This window comes from Ipomoea triloba, chromosome 4 (genome assembly GCF_003576645.1).
Source record: "Ipomoea triloba cultivar NCNSP0323 chromosome 4, ASM357664v1".
In the NCBI taxonomy this organism is placed as follows: domain Eukaryota; kingdom Viridiplantae; phylum Streptophyta; class Magnoliopsida; order Solanales; family Convolvulaceae; genus Ipomoea; species Ipomoea triloba.
In genome coordinates, this window is record NC_044919.1 from 17,976,630 (window position 1) to 17,992,824 (window position 16,195).

Here is a 16,195-nt window from a genome sequence, read left to right on the forward strand (position 1 = left end):
AGGAATAGAAAAGTATGAAAAAATATATCGTATTAGGAATTGTATTACCATATTTTAATGTACAATTGTAATACAAATAAGAATCGTATTACCATATTTTACAATATTACACAAACCTTAATCGTATAAGAGTGTTTTGGGCGTAAAGTTAAAATGGAGGATTTGGTTTTTATTAATAGTATAGATTACACAAATCTAAATAATATAGGAGTGTTTTAGTCGAGAAGTTTTTTTTTTAAACCAACCAAATAGCAATATATTAAATCAAAGAAGCAATAGAGTCGGGCGGGATAGAATCCCAGAACAAAGCGTTAGCCTGTGTGAGTGCCAACGAAGCAAGCGAGTGAGCGGCTAGATTCGCAGATCTAGGAACCGTGCTCACCACACAATGATCAAAAGATGACATTAAAGTCTTAGAGGCATTAACGGAAAAAGCGACATATGAATAAAGAGGTCCATGATCCGAAGAGAGCAAACATTGAAGAGTGGCACAATCAGTGCAAAGGACCACGGACGTCAACCCCTGATCTTTAATCCATGAAAGCACCTCTTTACATGCCAACAATTCGGCCATGAGCGGGGAGAAGCAGTCGTGCAAGGGACCATTGAAAGCAGCAGCAAACACACCCCATGGAGAGAAGATCACAGCGCCCACCGTAGCCTTTCTCGTAGACTGTAGGAAGCCGGCATCGAAGTAGCAGCAGTGCAGTACATCGGCATGGTGAGTTGTTGCAGCAGCAGAGACGGCGGTCTCATGTGTACCGTCAGGGGGAAGGTTCAGCTGGTGTGTGTGCACCTGACGCCACGCGTGAACAGCCGCACATGCCATCCTCTAGGTACTCTGCGCCGTAGGCATGCAGCCGTCCCATACAGCCATGTTGCGTGCTCTCCATATGAAATATAACACCGCCACTGCCGCAAGGAGCTGGTCGGCCGTAAGAACAGACATAGCATTAGTGAACCACACGTCAAAACAGTCACCCAACAAGTTAGAAATTGGGATAGAGGACTCATGCCAAACCATCCTTGAAAAATCACACAAAATAAATGTATGCATTAAACTCTCATGTTCTAGACTACACATAGGGCATGTTGGGTCTACAACTACCCTCTTTATAATCAAATTTGGGGGTAATAGGAAGGACATCAGTGAGAGCTCTCCATAGAAATGTTTTCCACTAGGGAGGTGCCTTAATTTTCCACAAAGATAGCCACTTAACAAAAGACCCAGGGTCAGTGCTAAACTCGCCCCTAATGCACCTATAACCCTCCTTGACCGTGTAACACCCCTTGGGATCCCCGACCCAAAACCATGAGTCCTCATGCTCTGGGCTCACTGGGACACTCAGAATGCGTTCGACATCAGCAGGGACAAACAAGTCCCGTAAGATTGCTTGATCCCACGTGTTAGTAGAAATATCGATTAATCCTGAAACTACCGAACCATTAAGTGCTTGGGGCATTGCAGTTAGAATCATAGGTCCAGGATCATCCGGAAGCCAAGGGTGACCCCAAATCAGTGTGGAATTTTCATTCCCAATTCTCCTTCTAGCACCAGAACAAACCATATCATGGGCAACCATTATACTTCGCCAGCAAAAACTGGGGCAACCTCCAACAGTGGCATCAATAAAAGAGGTCTTAGGGTAATACCTAGCCTTGTACAAACGAGCTACTAAGCTGTGCGGGTTAAAAAGGAACCGCCAAGCTTGTTTGCCCAGCATTCCCAAGTTAAAAGCCCTCAGATCCTTAAAACCCAAACCACCAAACTTTTTAGGAACCCAAAGTCGATCCCAAACTTTCCAGTGAATTCCCTTTTCCCCTCCTGAGCCCCACCAGTACCGATTCATGGTTCTCTCAATAGACATGCAAACAAAATCAGGGAGCAAAAAGACACTCATTGAAAAGGTAGGTATAGACTGAGCCACACTCTTCAAGAGAATCTCCTTACCAACCCGAGAAAGTAATTTCTTATTCCAAGAACCAATTCTATGTCTGATCTTATCCTCAATGTATGAGAAAACCGCCCTCTTGTTCCTCCAAATAAAGGAAGGCAAGCCCAGATATTTTCCAAAGTTAGGGGCTTGAGACACACCCAAAATCGCGGCCACCACCTCCCTATCTGCCGTAGATGTGTTCCTGCTAAGACACACACTTGATTTATGAAAATTAACAGCCTGCCCCGACATTTCCTCATACTCATTCAGGCAATGTTTGATAACCCCAGCTTCCTGAGCATTAGCCTTAAAGAACAGGATGCTATCATCTGCAAAAAATAAATGTGAAATAGGAGGAGCCCCCCTAGCCACCCTACAGCCATGAAAGAACCCTCTGGATTCAGCTTGTTGTAACAACAATGATAGGCCCTTTGCGCAAATGATAAATAAATATGGTGAAAGCGGGTCTCCCTGTCGGATTCCCCTTGTAGGGGGTAACCTGCCAATGATGTCACCATTCACCAGGAAGCTATAAGAAACAGTGGTGGCACACAGCATAATAAGATTTACCCAGTTAGCAGCAAACCCCAGGGCCAAAAGCATCTGACGAAGAAAGGACCACTCCATGCGGTCATAAGCCTTTGCCATACCCAGTTTGAGGGCACCCCATCCTACCACCCCATTCTGCTTCCTGTTCAAATAATGACCTACCTCCGCAACAATCAAAATATTATCAATAATTAGCCTATCAGGAATAAACGCACTTTGGGACTCAGAAATTACATCCCCTAGCAGGGGTTTCATTCTGTTTGCTATCATCTTTGCTATAACCTTGTACACCACATTACAGAGAGCAATTGGATGAAGGTCAGACACCAATTTCGAAGCACACTTCTTAGGGATTAGAACCACATTGGTATTATTTAAACCCTCCGAGAAAGAGCCAGTAGATAAGCAATTAAGCACAAACCCTGTTACATCCTCCCCCACAACATCCCAGAAATGCTGAAAGAACCCCGGGTTCATCCCATCTAGGCCAGGGGCTTTATCTGGGAACATAGAGAATAAAGCTGCCTTTACCTCCCCCGGTTCAAAAGGCTTTAGGAGGCGCTCATTCTGACTCTGGGAGACACGGGGAGTCACAGATGCAAAAAACGACCCCGTAGGTGCAGAATTATTTGAAGTAAATATAGCATCAAAATAATTAAGCACAATAGAATTTAGGCCCTCATCCTCCACCCACATACCAGAGTCATTCTTCAACCTAGTTAAGGTATTTTTTCTTTTTACGAGCTGAAGCGTACCTGTGAAAGAATTTCGTGTTGGCATCTGCTCCTTTAAGCCAATGCTGCTTTGCCCGTTGTCTCCAGAAAGTTTCCTCCTAGGCCTCCAGACGGCACAGCTCAGCCTCGATGCGTTGAAACTCAACTAGGGAAGTGGAGTCCAAGGCCCCCCGCAGGAGCAACTGCTCCCTTCGTAAATTCTTTATCTGCTCACCAAACTTATGATAGCGGTCACCTCCCCAGCGAAGCAGCTTGTGCCCACAGTGTTCCAAACATCTAAGTAATCCGCCCTCCTTACCCTCCTCCCACGCACCTTCCACCTGTCGTCTACACCCATCATCGTACAACCATGCCATCTCAAATCTGAACCTCCTACGAGGCCCACGAGGCCTTGCCCGACCATCCCTAACCCGCAGGTAGAGAGTAGAATGGTCCGAAGTCCGGGTCAAGATGTTAGTCACAGCTGCATAGGGAAAAGTATCACACCAATCAGGGTTCGCTAGCACCTTGTCTAGCTTTTCCTCCATCCAATCCACAGTACCCTTCCCTCTCTCCCAACTGAACTGTTAGCCATCCATGGGCAATTGAGACAATCCATAGTTAGAGACTGCCTCCCCGAACCCACGTAGAAGATTATCTGGGTGCGGGTTCCCTCCATGCTTCTCATGCTGAAAGATAAGATCATTAAAATCACCGAGGACCACCCACGGAAGGGGACATCTACTAGCCAGAGTCCGTAACAGATCCCACGATTCACTCCGACGTGCTCGTTCAGGAAAGCCATAAAAACATGTCATACGCCATTCTCCAACACCAGCCAAGGACACTTCCACATCGACGTGATTTCTCGAGAAACTTAATAGCCTTGCAGTATTATTTCTTTTCCACAACAAAGCTAAACCACCGCTTAATCCAGCATTATCAACATAAAATAAACCATCAAAACCAAGTTTGATACGCAAATGCTCAACATGAGTCCTCCCCACCTTAGTTTCCATGAGGAAGACGAAATCGGGCTTCTTAATAGACACAAGGTCTACAAGTTCACGAACTGTTCGTGGATTGCCCAAGCCACGACAGTTCCAGCTCAGAGTACTCATGATGATGGGCGGGTCTGGGAACCAGAACCCGCCTACGACAAGTTTTTTGACACCTCTTGCATAACAACATCCTCTCCTACAACACCCACCCTCCTTCCATCGCCTCCAGACCCCTCCCTCCTCCTCTTCATAACTGCCACCACCGCCCCATCCACACTACCGCGAGCAGCAGTAGCACTGTCCGGCATTACCGCTACATGCGACTCACCATCCCGGGCAACATCACGCTTCACTGGACCCCTCCACCGGCACCAACCAACTCTCCCCCACAGCGCGCGATCCTCGGCTGCCCCCTACTCTCAGGCCTGCATCATACAGATACTGGGAAACATGAAGAGTTGACTCCCTCGCCTTGATGCAAAATTTGTAAGAGTGTCCTAAGAGCCCGCAGAAGAAACAGAAATTATGGAGACGTTCATACTTGAACGTTACCCAACATGTAGATTTATCATGCTTCATCAAACGCATGTGCCGCTTAATGGGCTTGCTCACGGGGATTGAAACTCGCACACGGTAGAAACTACGCCAAGGGACATCTTTAAAGCGATTATCACATCTGATAAAAACTCCCAGGTAGTTGCCTATCTGCTCGAGTACCGAACCAGATGTATACCCCATAGGTAGGTCGTGGAGTTGAACCCACATGTCAAGAGAGTCCAGCATCACGTCAACCGGGAGCACACCATCAGGAACCTATCGGCAAACTATAGAGTTGCTCTCGAACGACCATGGGCCTTCGGAGAGGACATGCTGCACGTCAGTTATATGATAGAATACAAAGAGAAACAGGTTCGGTTGTAACTCAGAAATTTGCACTCCCTTCACCGGCTGCCAAACTGAGGCCAAAACCTGCCGCATATATTCCAGCTTAACGAGTTTATTTGTTAGAAAACGTCCGACGATCGCCCAGGATTCCACCACCCCAACCTCTACATCCCCGCTGTCAATCCCGACCGGTTCGAACGCCACCTCCTCCTCCTCCAAAGCCATGTCCGCCCAACGTTCTGTTAGCCTCTCCACCCCACCAGCTAAAGTTTCCGACGCCATGCACTCGTACGACAGAAAGGGAACCGGAAAGCACCAGAGAAAAGAAAGAAATAAACCAACGTAAAACCCTAGCAAACCCTAGGAGCGGAAGCGAAACCCTAGACAACGCTAGAGAGAGAATTTAATAGTATAGATTGTGATGGTGATAAAACACCTAGAGATACAAACAACGTATTTATAGACATCTCTGGACATGTACATGTACAAAAATACCCATGTACCACAGGTAGGTCCAACCCACTCAGCTCCGCAACTCATCCTTATATGAGACATACTCAACAAATCTCCACCCTAGCGAGTATATATGTCCTAGAAGGAAAGATCTATCTCACATATACCCATGAGTCAGGGTAACCATGCTCATCTAGCATATGGAAACACCCAACAACTCCAAACAATGTTTGAACTTGTCGCCAGTAACTGCCTTTGTCAACATGTCTGCTTCATTCTCACTAGTATATGAATTTTCTACAATAATATCTCTCCAGAAGCAACCATATCTCTAATCTTATGGAACCTTACATCAATATGCTTGGTTCAGGCATGATATACTTAACTTTTAGCCAAAAAGATAACACTCTAACTGTCACAATGCAACTGAACTCCACCTTACTCAATACCCAATTCTTTAATCAAACTTGAAGTTACGAAGCCTCTTTAGTTGCCTCAGTCACAACCATGTATTATACTACAGATGTATACAAAGCTACAATAGACTGAACTAATGAGTAGTCATGCCCAAGGTTCGGTTCTGGTTCCTAAATTGGCCGATCCGAAACCGGACCCTTCTATTAAGGTTCAACTTACCATTCTAGAATCAACGGTTTTGGTTCGAATCGAATTTTTGTTTTTTTTCTTTTTTGTTTTTTTTTTTTTGGTAAATTCTGTTTTGTATTTTTTAAATCGTCCAAATTCAACAATTAAATTTTTCATAATGAAATTTTAAAAAAAAATGTTTGTATGAAATATTTAAACTTCAAAGTTGAATTAAAACAATAAAAATAATTCTTAGGGTAACACTTGTGTAAGACCGTCTCACGGATCTCAATCCGTGAGATGGGAAGGATCTTTAATTAATGGGTCAAATCTTTGACCTCATTAATCAAAGATCTGACCCGGCACGAATTGAGAATCGTGAAACAGTCTCACATAAATTTTGCCTAATTCTTATAGTTAAACTTTAAATTGTTATTTAAAATTTAAACTTTAATCAAATAATAATTAAACTTTAATCAAATAATAGTTAAACCTCATCTTTGACCTCATTAATCAAAGAGCACTTCACTTCTAATTAATACCCATAGAACATATATTTCACTGATCAATTCATTTCTCTGTTGTAATCAATTTCTTCAATTCCTCCATTCCATATACATCATTCTTATTTTCTGAAATTTGTTCTTTCCAAAAAAAAAAAAAAACCACACCCACAACCCTCCTAAAAAAAAATTCAAACACATTTACTAATGGTCATTCCAAAATTTACAACAATGTAAAAAGATATACATAATCACACCTTTCATCTTTTAACACAAATAAAATTTCCTCCGAAAATCTTGAGTTGTGCACATTAGGACTTTCAATCCACAACAACAGTACATCAAAGACTCATACTCCAAGTTGCTTCGCACTCTTGATTAATTAAGCAGAAGACGAAGACATTGCACACCAAGAAGATTAATATAAACGTCGACAAGGAGAGTATACTAAAGGATGTTTTGAGAAGACGAAGATGAAGAAAGAACTTATATGCATGCTTTGTAATGTTTGCTTGATTTTAAAGGTCAACATTAATAAATTTCATATCAACAAATTCGTTTTTAATTAAATTCCTTGTTAACTATGTGGAATGGCTACAAGGAAAAAAATGCTAAGCGAAGAAATTTAGGGAGTTAATGTCTCAAATTAAATATTAGTTTAGATTAAGGTGTTACTTGAACCGTTGTGATGAGGGCAAATTATACCGTGCGCCACGGTGCACATAGCAATGTGCACCACGTATGTAAACTACGTTGTTTTGAGCATTGTAAACTAACCGTCCTTTTTTTTTGGAAATCACGTTTCCCGTTTCGACCGGTCTCTGTATTTATGTTAATATTCTGTGTATTCTAGGTAATCGTTCTGTGTATTTCATGCAATCATTCTGTGTATTCTAGGCAACCGTTGTGTGTATTCATGTTAGTAACACATGTTGTGATGTGTTTGTGCATTCGAATGTTTAGGAGGATGAGTTCTGTGTATTTTGTGTCAATATTCTGTGTATTCATATTATTAACACATGTTGTGATGTGTTTGTGCATTCAAATGTTAAGAGGATGAGTCCTGTGTATTCTAGATAATGATTATGTGTATTATAGATAATGAATTCCCTGGAGTTATTCGCGTCCGCGTCCACTAACATCAAAACAACGTCGTTTAAGTACGTGATGCACATTGCTATGTGCACCGTAGTCCACGATATAACGATTGTGTGATGAGTAAATGAGCCTATTTGATCCGTCTACCTAAGGTGTGGGACTTGCTTTGAGATGATAGTTTTAGGGATTTCTTTGTGATTTTGTGCTACTTTGGGTTATGGGTCACATTTGAGTACTCGTTAATAAATAAAATGAGTTAATACCCGATTTGGTCCCTCGACTAATAGAATTTCACCACTTTGGTTCTCGACTTTCAAATTTGCTTAATTTCAACCCCAACTATGCAATTGTTAACCAAAATGGTTTTGATTAGGACTATTTTGGTTTGGACAAAGGACTAATTTAGGTAAAAATTACATAGTTGAAGATGAAATTGAGAAGTTTGAAAGTCGATGACTAAAATAGTGAAATACTAATAGTCGATGGACCAAATTGGGTATTAACTCTAAAAAAAAGCATACTCAGAATATCAACCTAGACTTTCTTTGCTATCTCCTAACTAAAGGAAAAGTGTAAGTTGTACAATCCTTCCATCTCAAGACTCAAGAGAGTATCTAATCTATAAAGCAACCAACACCGTTTTGCTGCTTCACAACAATACAATGGGAAATTGATCGACTCACCAGCTATGATCATCTAACCATATCAAGTAACTGGTATCTGAACCCTGAACCCTGAACCCACCATGTCAGCTACACAGATAATAGGAAAACCAGATAAGATGGGGATAAATGAATTATTCAAGGCTGCTAATGGACACAGCATCACCTTTTGGCATTTAACTTTTCTAATAGGATTTTGTTCAACATCTTTGGATTTGCCTTGCCTTTGGATTCCTTCATCACCTTTTCATTTTCATACAAATTTAGAAAAGCATTAACTTTATTACAGCATTGTAGGATTGAGAAATGAAAAATTAAAGCAACCGCGAAATAACCATACCTGACCAGCAAAATAACCTTGCAGTTTAGTTTTACCCCCACGGTATTGCTCTAGTTGCTTTGGATTGTCAGCAATCACTTTATCTACCATTTTCTCGATCTCTTGAGGATCTACAATCTGATGTTTTGAAAATAAAAGAGAATTATGCATCATTCTTTTTTGCCTCATAGTTTTTGGGATATGCTTAGTTTTTAGAATTTACTAAAATCATCTCTCATTAAAACTGTTCCAAACACATCTCGACATATCTGGTGCTAGAAAGAGACTAACTAGAAAAAATTAGACATGTGCTAATATCGTTGGACATGCAAATCGATAAGATCTAACGACCTTTATGAACCATTTCATGATTACTCAACCCATCTAAAAGTCATTAAAAAAAAAATTAAGAAGTTTTAATAACCAGATAGCAAAGACAAATGGTCACAAGCTTCAGAACATTAGCTATGGGATAACTTGCCTGAACCAAATCCTTTTCTTTTATCATCCCCTTGACAGTTCCACCCTTGGCCAATATCTCAAACAATATCTGCAGATGTTACGTTGGAATCAATGAAAAAACAAAACTTTAACCAAGCTTGGAAACTCTGGTATATATTTCTTCTCAGTGGAATTAGTATGGTATTATGGATATGAGGATATCCCAAAATTGTGAAAGCCACTTATCTATCATTAAAAAATTTGAAAGGTCAAATAGTATCAAATGCAAATGTCTGTTATCATGGTATGCTAAAATTTGTGAATAGTACTTTTATATCATTAAAAAAATTTTAAGGTGAAATTGCACACCAGTATACATATAAATAAATAAATAACCTACCTATTTTTCTTAAGCAGTATCCAGAAACATGCATTCGGTATTCAAAGTATTCCAAGTATACTGTGTGATATAAGGACAAGTAGAAGTATATGGAATTGATGAGGTAGGAAGAAAGGATAATAGGACTTGATCCAATGGTGGGCAAAACAGAGTATCATAAAATACCTCACTCCAGATGATTAATAAATACTTGCGGAATAAAGAATAATTATTCCAACTAAACCTTCAAAATATTTCATGGTTAAGGCTATCAACCAAAAAAATAAAAAAATCTCTAAGATTAATAAGATTGGGGCAAGTTAGAGAATGTTAGAGCACATGCCAACTATATATGTACCTCTTTCCCAATCTTTCCACTGATAGTCTCCTCTTTGATTGTAGAAATAAGCTCACTGAGTTCTTGAGGAGTAAGTTTAATCTCATTGATGGATAACTTTTCATTTTTCAAATATGCAGCTATGTCACCCATCATCCAATTAGTAGCAAGTTTTACATCTGCACCTCTAGCAATTGTTGCATCGAAAAACTCTGCAACCTGAAACATTTGTTTATGGAAAGATAATGCTACTACAGAGTATGAAACATCACATTAATTTTTTGTAAGAGTACTAGAAGAATCTAAAAGAAATGCTAGGTTCAATCATCACTTTCCCAGACCATGTGGATTTCATGTTTCAGAGTTTGCCTTTAAGTTAGAAAAATCACATGTGAAAGAAGCCACACACCCTTCCCAACTTTGGGTTCATGAAAATAGACACAGCCACAACACACTCACCCCTCAACCGGTAATTAACAAAATAAAACTTCTATATTTTCTTATTGTTATAGATTGAAGGGAAGAAACTTTTGTGTTGTATGTTCACTCTCAATAGTCTAAACATAGATTATAAGCATACAAACACCCAAACATAGACATATATATACAAATATGTATGTGTGTATATATATATATATATATATATATATATATATATAGTTTATTTCTTTCTTTCACGCTTGTTGGTGAGTGAAAAGACTGGGTTGGACAGAGGCATGCCAATCTAAAGCATTAAATGTTTATTTAACTAATACGACCCCGACATCCCGTATCTAACAAGCACTACTTTGAGCAAGTGTTAGCGCCAATAAAGAATTGGGGAGGAGAATATAGTGATAGAATGTAAGGAAAAGTATAAAAAGACTATATTGTTCTTCTGGTTCACTGCTTCCACAATACGTGGGGGCCTATTATTTATAACATTGTATTCTTAAAGTCTAACTATTTCCAATGTTCTACTAATTCTAATAATATAATAATTCATATTCTAATGTTTCTCTAATTCTAATAATACAATAACTCCTATTATAATGTTCATCTAATTCTAATAATACAATACTTCACATAAATAACTATTCCTATTCCTATGGGTGTATCATTAACAGTTAACACAACAAAATTTTGATTCAATATCAAACTGCTTCAGATAACTTTAGGGATAAACTACAAATAAGCCATTGTACTATTTGGGAATAAGCAATTAGGCCATCGAACTTGAATAACCCCCAAATAAGCCACTAAACTCAGAAAAATAAAGCAATTAAGCCACTGAAACTGGAAAAAACAATTAACCCAATTTTAAAATTTCCAGCGACAACTTCCGGCACCAGCGACCATTTCAGTGGCTTGATTGCTTTATTTTTTCAAGTTCAGTGGCTTATTTGGGGGTTATTCAAGTTCGATGGCCTAATTGCTTGTTCCCAAATAGTACGATGGCTTATTTGTAGTTTATCCCATAATTTTATGCCACTCTTCTATGGAACTTCTAGTTAGTAGTTACCATGCAAACTAGCATAAAAGGTCAAGTTAATGTGTAGCATTATGCCAATATAAAGACCAAAAATCTAAGCAGTCATGAACATTACTTACATTAGAGTCGTTAGTCAGAAAAAGAACATCTTGCATGCTTAATCCCATTTTTTCGTACCTCCGCCGTTTCATCTCTGGAAGTTCAGGCAATGAATTGCAAACACTGTCAACATAGTCTTGAGTGATAGTAACTCCTGGAAGATCAGGCTCTGGGAAATAACGGTAGTCAGAAAGCCCTTCCTTTTTTCTCATGGTAATTGTCCTCTGAAAATACGAAAAGCATTACCAAATAAGCAAACCGTAACATATTAATTTTATGTTGTCACAGGACAAAAGTTAACCCCTGTATAACCTGAGAACCTTCTTCCCAGAGACGAGTTTCTTGTACAATTTGATCACTATGGCCTTGGCTATGAAGAAGCACCTGTCTTGAAATCTCAAAATCAATAGCCCTACTTACCGATGAGAATGAGTTCAAATTCTTAATTTCCACCTGTCCAAGGAATTCCAAGTAACATTATCAATTACCAAAACAAAGTAGCACTCTACTAATTTAAACATAGAGTAAATATATTTATAAGTTAAATCAATAAATCATGAAACATGAGAAATGAATAATATTAAATAAGGATTTAAAGTAAATTACAGAAATACTAGAACTTGGGAAAAATATATTACTAAACAAAAGAAAATTGTTTACCTTTGTACCAAATTCTAATTGTCCAATTGGACGAACAGAGATATTCACATCACAACGAAGTGACCCTTCTTGCATATTTCCGTTACTCACTCCCAAATATCTTACCAATCGTTGCAACTCTGCAGCATACTCTGCAGCTTCAATTCCAGTTCTCATATCAGGTTCAGAGACAATTTCAAGTAATGGCACCCCTGCTCTATTCAAGTCAACCTGTTATAAAACTTAAAAAAAGATTAGATCCTGCTCGTATAGAATTCGCAATAAAATAAATGAACAATATTAGTTGGTTGCTAGGTGAGATATTGCCAAAAAGTTACTAGTATACTTAGTGACATGAAAGTAAACGTTACACACTGAAATGCTCATAATATGATCGAGTTGCAAAAGAAAGTGATTTTCACAATTCGTTTAAACTTCAACAAACAGAAAAACTCAACAAATCTAGTCAAATGCTTTAGTCATAATCTCAAATAGGAAAAAAAAAATTATGAAATACAAGATTTGTAGATGTAGAGAAGGGATGTAAAATACTTTCCTGAGAATAACTCCCACCATCAGTATGAAGCAGCTTGCCGGCATCTTCTTCCATGTGAACCCTTGTAATGCCAAATCTCCTATGTCCCCCACCAAACTCAACCGGCAGATCTAGATCAAGATAACCCCCAGTTGCAATAGGTATATCAAACTGTGATATTTGGTATCCCTTTGGAAGATCCGGATAAAAGTACTGCTTCCTATCAAACTTTGAGCTCAGAGAAAGCTTACAGTTGAGTGCAAGACCAACTTTAATGGCAGATTCTATAACCTTTGAGTTTAAAACTGGCAAGGCCCCAGGTAAACCCATGCAAATGGGGCAAATGTGTGTATTTGGGGGAGCCCCGTAAGTATATGGGCAGCCACAAAAAGCCTTTGTAAGAGTTGAAACCTGCACATGGGTTTCTATACCAATGATTGATTCATAATCTTTCAAAATGTTATCAAGTGATTTTGATTGATTTTTTGGCAACCCTTTCAACTTGGTCTGTTGTTTTTCTTGTGTTGTAGTATTGGTTTCTGTTCTTTCCAAAGTACAATACAAAGTTGCATGTTTTCTAGAAAAATATGGGAATTTGTATTGCTTAAGAGGATAGAATTGTATCCCCCTAAAGAGTGTCACAGACATGTTATAGATCCTTCACTCTAACTTCAAAATCAAGAACAATGAGAATTGCGCCTGCAAATCATCATGCACATTACAAAATAGTGTTAAAAAAATCTCAATTAATAAACATAAAATGTTTTCAAACACATAGAAACTTTGATTATAAATTATAATTGTAAAAACATTAGCCAACAAGAATTCAATTTCCTAGTCAAAGACTCACAGTCATCAAAGTACATGATGTTTGTAGTTTATAAGATGGATACTACCAGAGCTAAATGCAATATACTGTTGATGTAAAAAACTGTCAGAATGCTTTAGAACATTACATATTACATGTTATTTTTGTTAATATAGAATAACATTAATATACTTAAAACCACCTCAATAGACAAAACAACAAATTAGGCTAAGACAAGTTAACTAATAATATAAAGGTTGACAGAAAACAACCTAAATGTACAAAGCAACAGATTGGACTGTATTAAATAATGGAAGTTATTTTCTGTCATATAACATGCAAGTTACACTTACTAGTTATGGTTCCTAGCACAAAATCACATGCTCTAGAGAATTTCTTGGATATAAGTTTTCAACATGATATAAAAACAAGGAAAAAGCACGTACCTTACTTCACCAGTAACTATCTCCTACATTTCTACCAAGTCCTAGATGGCTGAGTTATCCTATAAAGCATTCATGAACATTTCCATCACTTGTTTAACTATATCTTTAGTTGTCTTTAAATAACTAGTCTTTCTCCTTTCAAAGACAATGGGTATGGTGCATCTAAGGCATCTAAGGATAACAATGAACTTAAAATACTTAATATTAATCTTTGCCATCTAAAAGCAATCAAACTAAAACCACTTAATGAAAAAATGCTTATCTGTGAATCAAAAGACAATTACGAAACAAACATACTGAATGAATCCTGTTTAGAGGATGTCTAGTTTTGTAGTTATAATAACAATGAATATTGTGTGTGTTTGTATACAACCATTGGACTGCATATTCTAATGTGAGCACTGTAAAAGGAAACAGTAGAAATTCCACATATAGGTGGGGTTCAATAAATCATTTCATACTAACATTAGAAGCTTCAATTTGCATCAATGAGTTCATCTGACTGCATCCTCGTTAAAAGAAGGTGACCACACTTGGAAACAGATAATCAAGATAGTTCAGATTTTACAGCACCATAGCAGGGTTTAAAATATGTATAATTTTCCGGGCTTGCTTCAAAGTATAAAGTTTCAACATCTGAGAACAGTCCTAAAACCTTTATACCCAAACCTTATTTCAGAAATGGCCATAATTTTTAATTGAAAATCGAATCAACATTCAGGAACTAAAACTAGCGTAAAATTACAATTGAAAGCTATGAGAGAGATGTGTCAAGAGATAGATACCTGGGATAAGAAATGCAATGGCAACCGTTAAGAGCAATAGAGTACGGGTGACATTTTGGTTTGGGTTTTTCGGGTTCTATTTTTTTTTTTTTTTTTAAATGAAACATTCAGTTTTAAAATTTAGTTCAGTTCAGTTTAAAAATTTTGGGAATGGAGATTTAATATCCCGTTTAATTTGCATAAAATATTTTAAAGGAAATGGAATTGAAATTGAAAAGCAATTACTAGAAAAGATGAATTTGATTGTTTGGTTGGCGAAAAAAATACTAGAATTACTAATTTTATTGGTTGGTCAGATTTGGAATTGTAAGGAATTATTAGTATAAAGACTTATATACCCCTACAAATTAATAAGAGTAATATAATTAACTAAATTAAGAAAGAAAGCAAGGATAAAATAGTCATGTCATATCATTTTTACTTCTCATTTTTCATGGAAAACAAAATCCCATGTCCAACCAAGGATTTTGTTTTCCTCAAATTTGAAGAATTCATTTTTCAATGGAAAATGAAATCCATGAATCAAACATCAAAAAACAACATTTTCTTCCACTTTAAGGAAAAACTTTTCCATCCAACCAAACATCCCCTAATAGTGTGTGTGTGTGTGTGTGTGTGAGAGAGAGTGTGTGTCTATATATATATATATAGGGGCGCACTCCCGTGCGAACTACCGCCCAAGTAGGAAATGAGAACGCTCCACAGCCGTCCACGTGTCAAGATCAACGAATCAGATGCAATTTAAAAAAAAATGACGCGGTGGCATTTTCGTAAATAATTGGAACTTTGGTGCACCTAGTTTCACTTACAAGTGCACCTAGTTTCACTTATAAGTGCACCTATTTTCGCACTTATTTTTTTCACTTACAAGTGCAAATAATTTACCTTGTTAATATTCATACACCTATTTTCGCAAATATTTTCACTTACAAATGCAAGTAATTTACCTTGTTAATTTTCATGCACCTGGTGCAACCTAGGTACACCTAATTATAACATTAGGTGCACCTAGTTATAACATTAGGTGAACTTAGTATTGATGCTCAGTGTACAATTCACTTGCACCTTAATACATTTTACTTGTATCTGCAATACATTTTACTTGCATTTATGCAAGTAATTTACTTTGTTAACATTCATGCACATGGGTGCAACCTAGGTGCACCTAGTTATAACATTAGGTGCACTTAGTATTGATGCTCATTGTACAATTTACTTGCACTTGTAATACATTTTACTTTCGCGTGTGCACCTATTTTCACTTAAAAATGCAACTAATTTACCTTGTTAACATTTATGCACCTGGGTGCACCTAGGTGCACCTAGTTATAACATTACGTGCACCTAGTTATAACGTTAGGTGCAACTACATTCCGGACACGTGGCGCGATGCGATTCGTCCGCAGTTCTCTCCTAGACGGCCCGTACGCACCTGAACGTGATCCTATATATATATATATATATATATATGAAGGGTTCAGGTGCGGGTATATCTTCCGTGGGGTTGTGCGGTATTCACCTTAAGCATTAAAACGGCGCACCTTAAGTTC

At 38.1% G+C, this 16,195-nt stretch overlaps 2 protein-coding genes across 3 annotated transcripts; both read right to left on the reverse strand.

Moving 5' to 3' along the window:
- Positions 1 to 3,318: 3,318 nt before the first annotated feature.
- On the reverse strand, positions 3,319 to 3,747 carry LOC116015911. Its single transcript, XM_031256076.1, has one exon. It carries the CDS (start codon positions 3,745 to 3,747, stop codon positions 3,319 to 3,321), a length of 429 nt encoding a protein of 142 aa, XP_031111936.1.
- Positions 3,748 to 8,242: 4,495 nt separating this feature from the next.
- Positions 8,243 to 14,724, reverse strand: LOC116017328 (glutamyl-tRNA(Gln) amidotransferase subunit B, chloroplastic/mitochondrial-like). 2 transcript variants are annotated; one of them, XM_031257888.1, is made up of 10 exons: positions 14,646 to 14,724; positions 12,628 to 13,305; positions 12,093 to 12,302; positions 11,745 to 11,885; positions 11,453 to 11,656; positions 9,884 to 10,081; positions 9,187 to 9,255; positions 8,727 to 8,843; positions 8,553 to 8,629; positions 8,243 to 8,476 (listed from the first exon to the last, which is right to left on the reverse strand). In XM_031257888.1, exons 2-10 carry the CDS (start codon positions 13,252 to 13,254, stop codon positions 8,473 to 8,475), a joined length of 1,647 nt encoding a protein of 548 aa, XP_031113748.1. In that variant the 5' UTR covers positions 13,255 to 13,305; positions 14,646 to 14,724; the 3' UTR covers positions 8,243 to 8,472. The 2 variants fall into 2 exon arrangements, with proteins under 2 accessions (XP_031113748.1, XP_031113749.1); XM_031257889.1 differs by lacking the exon at positions 14,646 to 14,724 and adding an exon at positions 14,326 to 14,589.
- Between the last annotated feature and the right edge of the window lie 1,471 nt (positions 14,725 to 16,195).